Raw genomic sequence first — 6,646 nt, 5'->3', positions numbered from 1 at the left:
CCCCATGTGCCTCTCCCCTTGGTGGATTTTGCTTCATAGCCTTTCAGGCTAATAAATCACAGCTGTGAGCACAACTGTATACTGAGCTCTGAGCCCTCCCACCAAATCACTGAATGTGGGGGGGGGGGCGCGTCTCAGCGACCTCCCACACACTCTCGTCTCCTCCTGGGCACTTATCACCATTGGCCATCCTATCAATTTTAGTTATTTATCTTGCTTATTGTGTCCCCCCTACACCCAGGCACTCTGTTTTAGTCTCTGCAGTATCCCCAGCATCACCCCACAGAAGACCCTGGGAGAGTATCTGCTGAATGACAACGGTAACGGTTTTATTTCCAAAGCTGGAATCCTGCCCTGTGCTCCTGATGAGAAGGGGGCCCTTGGCCGGAGCAGCAGAGCCACGAGGGACAGGGCTGAACAGCGCCGGGCTGGCTGGCTCGGGAGGCTGGCAGGTCCTTGCAGACACCTCACACAGGCTCCATCTGCAGCTCTTCCCCGTCCATGGCCTCGGTCAGGTGGAAGGCGGCGTGGGAGCCGATGACCACGAGGGTGGCCCCTGCAGGAAAATAGGCAGTTTAGGGACACACTGCCTCACCTAGCCCCCACCGCCTACCCGAACCCTGTACTCACCCAGGACCCAGAAGACAGCTGAGCCTGCACCAGCCAGCCAGAAGAAGGGAAAGGAGACGGCCCCGGCCAGCGCGTACTGGTGGGCTGGGCTCACCTCTCGGCCTGGGGGCAGATGGCATGGGGGCAGCTGTTGTGGCACTCAGGCCCTCTCCCAGAATCACCCGTGATGCCCCCCAACAGGGTGGCGTCCCGAGCTCCAGGAGCCTCAGGATCTAATCCAAACTCCTCATGCCAGGCCCTCCAAGTCCTGGCCCCACCCATTTCTCCTATGTCCCCACTGTCTGCCAGAATACAACACATCTTCCTCAGCGCCCCACCCTCTGCCCTGCAACCCCACTTCTGCTGGGAAGCTCCCAGCCTCCCACTCCCCCAGAGGAGGGCTCTCCTGCTCCAACCTGCACTCATGTAGACCAGGAGACTCAAAGCAGTGGCCCAAGGGCCAAGTCTGACCCACAGAGGTGTGTGTGTGTGTGTGGTGGGGGCTGCTTGAGGAAGATTGGCCCTGAGCTAGCATCTGTGCCAGTCTTCCTCTATTTTGTATGTGGGATGCCACCACAGCATGGCTTGACAAGCTGTGCATAGGTCCATGCCTGGGATCCGAAACCCAGAACCCCGGGCCACCAAAGCAGAATGCGTAAACTTAACCGCTGTGCCCCCGGGCCGGCCCCTGCAGATGTGTTTTTTGAGTCTACACAATGTTGCACAAGAATCTGATTTGTGGCTAACAGAGAAACCGAATGACTTCACATAACAATACAGATTTCTGGCTCCTCATGGCAGACTGGAAGATGAGGTCTGCATACCCCTGGTGGGGTGGCAGCAGTGGCTGAAGCCAAGTCACGGCTGCACTCCAGGCGCTCCCTCCATGCCCTGTGCTTGGCTGACATGCCCCTCCACCCAGCCCACCTCTGTCATGTACATGACTTGCAGGCCCCTGAAGAAGTCTGTCTTTACCTGTTTGTCTGATCCCAACTCCGTGCCCCTACTCCAAACCTGGATCTTCCCCTGGGTGGGGACTCAGGATTTTCTTTCTTCCCAATGGTGTTTGGTGCTATTCTGGGGCCACAAGAGCCACAGGCCTCAGCTTCCCTCTCTGAGAAGTCCCAAGATCTTTCTGGTCCCACCCCAGGAAGCAGGACAGAGGAGGGAGACAGATCTAGGCCAGGGTAAGGTCGCCACCTGGTGTCCAATGTGGGTACCAGCTGATGTCTTCCGCAGGTTTCGCGGGAGGGAGAGGGGAAGAGTAGGTTTAAGGAACAGGAGCTGGGTGGAGAGTGGGTTTTGGGGTATCTCATTCTGGGTCAGCGAATAGAAATTCAGGGGGCTGAAACTGGGTGGGAGCATCTGGTGTGTCTGAGATCTCAGGGATCGGGTTTGGGGATCTAGTGTAGATCTAGGCCTGGGCAGACTTGGGTTTGGGGTCTAAGACTTTCATTCCAAGAGACCAGGATTTGAGGAGTCACGGATCCATCTGGGCAAGGGATTTCTCACCAAAGAGCACAAACTTGGACTGCAACGTGCGCAGATAAAGAATGTAACAGGCGCCAAAGAAGACAGCCAGAGCCACCAGCAGCATAGGGGACGTCGCCCTGGAGGAAGGCAGGGAGGCATCGGGTCAGGCAGCTGGGGCTGGGCCAGCCAGGGGACCCTGACAGTCTAAACCAGCGGGGGGCAGGCTACGTCCTTGAGGCCAGGCAAGTCTAGGTTACATTTGATCACACTGCGTCCCAGCTAGGGTGATGGGGGAGCAGGGACCTGGCCCTGAGGTGAAAAGGTCTGGCAGAGCTGTCCGCTGGGGCGGGGCGGGGCCGACCGGAGAGGGCAGAGCTCTCGGTGGGGCGGGCCTGGCGGGCAGGGGGCGCGGGCGGGCCAGAGAGGCACTCACACGCAGTACACGATGAGGCCCAGGAACACGAACACGTAGTTGCTCTGGTAGTACTCCACGTTGCGTACGAGGCGCTGGCACAGCTCGCCCAGGTTGCGGGGTCGCGAGAAGCGCCGCTGGTCCACGAAGGCGCCCCAGGGCCGGATGGTCGCGCGGCGCCGCTCCAGCCACTCACGGCCGACGCCGGACGGGATCAGTTTCGGCAGCAGGGTCCTGGGGGCGGGGCCAGGTCAGCAGCGGACCGGGGTGGAGCCTGGACCCCCGAGCAAGATGGGGGCTGCAGGGGGCGGCTCCTGGGGTCCTAGGAGGGAAGGGTCCAAGAATCCTAGATCCCAGGGCAAGAGGGGGCTGAGGGCCCAGACTTCAGTCCCCGAAGAGTAGACCGGGGGCTGGACTCCAGTGTCTGGGGGACGGGATTCCTGGGACCCCAGGGAGGAGGGGGCGGGGGCCAGGACTCCCGAGTCTCGGTCAGGGGGGCCAGAGCCGGCTTGCTCACGTGGCGCTTAGCCCTTCCGCCTCGGCATCCTTCTGCTGGTCCTTCTCGGCCGCCATGTCTGCGCGGTGAGGGGTAGAACCGCTCTAACGAGCCCCGGGCCCTGCGGACCCCGCCGCCCCGCCCGAACCCGGCCTCACCCAGCGGAGTCGACGTGGCGCCGTTCGTGCTCCGCTGGGGGCGGTAGTGCTGCCGCTGAGCATTGTGGGGGTTGTAGTCCTGATAATGTCCGGCAGGGTAGGCGCCATGATGGCTCACAAAACACCTTGGGAGATGCTGCCGCAGGAAGCGACGGTAAACCCCTCTGGGCATTGTGGGAGTTGTAGTTTCAGGAGCCGGGCATCTGGCGTCGGGGAAGGTGGATTGTCGGAGTCGAGGAGTTACGGGAGCTCTGAAGGCGGAAGTAGGCCTTGTGTACTCTCTCCCGTGGAGGGTACAATGGGGATCGTGTGGAACTGTCGTTTTGGCCCTCGCGGGCATAAGAACACTTGGAGGGCTGGATAAAACAGATGTTCTGATTAAACAGATCTGGGGTGGGGTCCATTAATCTGCATTTCTAACAAGCTCCTTGATGATACTGAAGCTGGTGATCTATGGACTACATTTTGAGAAGTGAGCCTATAAAGAATTCACAGGAATCTATTCCTTCCCTCCTTCCTCAAGAGACAGAGGCTTGTGAGAGGGCCATGGTTGCTGGAGGGGTATCTGAGGTGGGGAGCAAAGCTCCGCCCACAAGCCTTGGACTCCCAGGAAGGAATGGGTCAGGACTAGGGACCTAGAGACTCCCCCTTTGGGATGGGAAGGTGGGAAGTTGAGAAAGGGAAAGGGTTGAGAACTCTTTGAAGAAGGAGTTGTTATAACTAAAAGAGCTAGGACTCGAGTCAGAGGTGAAAATTCAGGCCTTGTTGGTGTCATCACCTCACTGAACCTCAATATCTTCATCTGGACAGTGAGGATCTTGATGGTACCACACTCATGAGGTTATGATGATTCAGTTAAGTGGTCCATGTAAAGAGCTTGAAAAAGTCTTGATACTTTATAACTGCTCAATGCATAGTAATCAATGTTGTTGCCACTACTTAATCATGAATCTTATGATTATTTCTAGAGTTCAGCCTTCTAAATTTAACAGTAACGTATTAGAGGCTGCTGGCTCCTTGAGTGTCCCAAAGAGTGGCTGGTGTCTGAGGCCTAGGGCTTTCTTTTCCTTAGTTCCCACAGCTGTGATTCTCTCTCAGTCTTTGCCCCTGCCCCTGAGTCAGTTGTGGGAAAACCGCCGGAGTTCTAAAGGAGTGCACCAGAACAGGGCCTCAGAGTGTGAGGAGTGTCAGGAAGAGTGGAAGTGTCAGGAAGCCAGGGCTCCCTTACAAGGACTGGGGTCCTAATTTTCCAAGGCTGGGTGGGGCTGAAAGAGAATGTCCCCATGCGATTTCCAGATGACTCTTAATCCCAACTCTCTCAAGGTCCACATCCCTTTTGGGTTTGGGCTCTGAGGCCTGCTGGGGGTGGGGAAGACGGCCCTGCCAGAGGAATTGGTGGGACAATAGGCAGGGAGGCCCCCTGTGGGGGTCGCAAGCTGAAGCTGAGTGAGCCATGCTTTGGAGATCCGATTAGCAAGTTACCCTTTGTCAGCGTCGGGCTTTTAGTAGAATCTTGTTCAGGTTTCCCACTTGGGTCCTGTGTGGCTTCAGGAAATCAAAGGAGGATGGCAAGTGCACAGTTAGCCCAGAGTGTTAACGAGGGAGCAGCACCTGAGTTCAGAGTCATGGGGGCAGCAGAGGTAACCCCAGAAGAGCCCCCAAAAGGAAGACAAATCTTGGGGAGCAGAGAGTTGGAGGCAGGGGCCCCGCTGCCTCCTCCATGGCCAACCTTGAAAACTTGGGGTTTGACTTTTGCTGTGAGAGCTGTTGGGTTTCCTTATAGGAACTCAGTCAAAGCAGTTTCGCTGCATAACCTGCCAGGACTTGTTCTGAGCCGAGGACATAATGGACAAAGGCCTGGAGGTGTCAAGCAGCATGGGCCATGGGTGGTGGGGAGGCAAGGACATTGTGGGGAGGGGCCCTCTGAGCAGGACATGGGGGGAGCTTTGAATCAGGGGTTTTGGGGAGGTGGAACCTTGGCACAGGGCATTGTGGGAGGAACCCCTTGAAACAGGGATTGTGGGAGAGGGAACCATAAGGCAGAGATATTGGGAGAGATGGGAGGATCCCTAGGACAGGGGAACAGTGGGAGATGGGGTCCCTGGGAGATGGGGCCTATGGCAGATGGGCTCTGAATTAGGGGGATGGTGGCAGGGGACACCTGAGAAGACTGTGGGAGATGAGCCCCAGCCTTGTGGTCCCTCCAGCCTGAGGCCTCCTTCCTGCCTCTTGGATCCCCAGAGGAAGTGGAGCTGGGAGGGTAGGAAGACCTTAGCAGAGACAATCAAAGACCTTGGTTATATTTCTGCTGTGTGACCTCAAGGAAGTCCCTCCCCTCTTTGGGCCTCAGTTTGCTCACCTGTTTATGGGAGTATTTCTTTCCCTGCACCTGATGAACACAGTAGTTTCTGTGGCCTCCCTAGGAGAGGTCCAGGCTCATGAAACCCCTACTAGGCCCAGGGTCTGTCTTGAGCATCGAGAGTGGTATCTGGCACATGTGGCCCCTGCCCTCTGACAGCCTACCCACCTCAGATGTGGGAACTTCTCCCTCAGTGCAAAGGGCATATGCATATACTCCTTCATATTCATGTGAGCTCTCAGCATCCCAGCCACCCGACACCTGTGCTGGGAGGCAGGCAGGCCCAGATCCGGCCCAGGCCTTCCTCTGACTCACATTTCTGGGCTGTGTTAGAAAGCCTGCCTCAAAGGAAGTGGTATAGCTGCCCAACCAGAATGGCTAAAATTCAAAAGACTAACAATACTAAGTGTTGACGAGCATGTGGAGCAACTGGAATTTTCATGTGCTGTGGGAATGCAGAATGACACGAGAGCTTTGGAAAAGATCTGGCTGTTTCTATTAAAGCTAATCACAGTCCATCCCATGATGAGCAATCCCACTTCTAAGCATGTACCCAACAGAGATGCATGCATGTGTCATCAGAAGACATTACTAGCAGCACCAATTGTAATGACCCCCAAGTGGAAACAACCTAAATGCCCACCAGCAGGAGAATGAATAAACAAATTGTGTTATAGTCACACGATGGAATACTACACAGCAATGAAAAAGAATGTGTTACTGATATATGCAATAATGTGAATGACTCTCACAGATGTGATGATGAGAACAAGAAGCCAGACACACGAGACAAAATGCCATAAGATTTCATTTGTACGAAGTCCAAGAACAGGCACAACTAAAGGATGGTGACAGAAATCAGATCAGTGGTTGCCGCTGGAGGGGAGCTGACTGGAAAGGGGCATGAGGGAACCTTCTGGATGGATGGTCATGTTCTATACCTTGATCTGGGTGGTGGTCGTATGGATGTAATTTTTAAAATCATTGAGCTGTGCTCTTAAGATTTGTGCACTTCACTGTATGAAAGTTTATCTCAATAAAAAGAGAGAGAATAGCACAGTGACTTAGAGCTCGGACAGCCTAGGTTCAAATCTCGGATTTGTCAGCTTGCAGCTGTGTGATCTTGAGCAAGTCACTTT

At 55.5% G+C, this 6,646-nt stretch overlaps 1 protein-coding gene across 1 annotated transcript; it reads right to left on the bottom strand.

Moving 5' to 3' along the window:
- Positions 1–308: 308 nt before the first annotated feature.
- Positions 309–3,448, bottom strand: RABAC1 (Rab acceptor 1). The gene is made up of 5 exons (XM_070557998.1): positions 3,012–3,448; positions 2,516–2,728; positions 2,122–2,219; positions 631–732; positions 309–556 (listed from the first exon to the last, which is right to left on the bottom strand). The coding sequence occupies exons 1-5, from the start codon at positions 3,065–3,067 to the stop codon at positions 468–470; spliced, it is 558 nt and encodes a 185-aa protein (XP_070414099.1). The 5' UTR covers positions 3,068–3,448; the 3' UTR covers positions 309–467.
- Positions 3,449–6,646: the final 3,198 nt, after the last annotated feature.

The sequence above is a fragment of the Equus przewalskii genome, chromosome 9, assembly GCF_037783145.1.
Source record: "Equus przewalskii isolate Varuska chromosome 9, EquPr2, whole genome shotgun sequence".
In the NCBI taxonomy this organism is placed as follows: Eukaryota; Metazoa; Chordata; class Mammalia; order Perissodactyla; family Equidae; genus Equus; species Equus przewalskii.
Note: the sequence above shows the minus strand (reverse complement) of the source record. Positions and strands in the feature narration are given on the sequence as shown.

Excerpts from the sequence above, each read along its gene's own strand:
- RABAC1 (XM_070557998.1), bottom strand. The coding sequence starts at position 3,067 with ATGGCGGCCGAGAAGGACCAGCAGAAGGATGCCGAGGCGGAAGGGCTA. Across the intron at positions 2,220-2,515 it reads GGCCTCATCGTGTACTGCGT|GGCGACGTCCCCTATGCTGC; the intron begins GTGAGTGCCTCT and ends GCCTTCCTCCAG. Across the intron at positions 733-2,121 it reads GTCCAAGTTTGTGCTCTTTG|GCCGAGAGGTGAGCCCAGCC; the intron begins GTGAGAAATCCC and ends ATCTGCCCCCAG.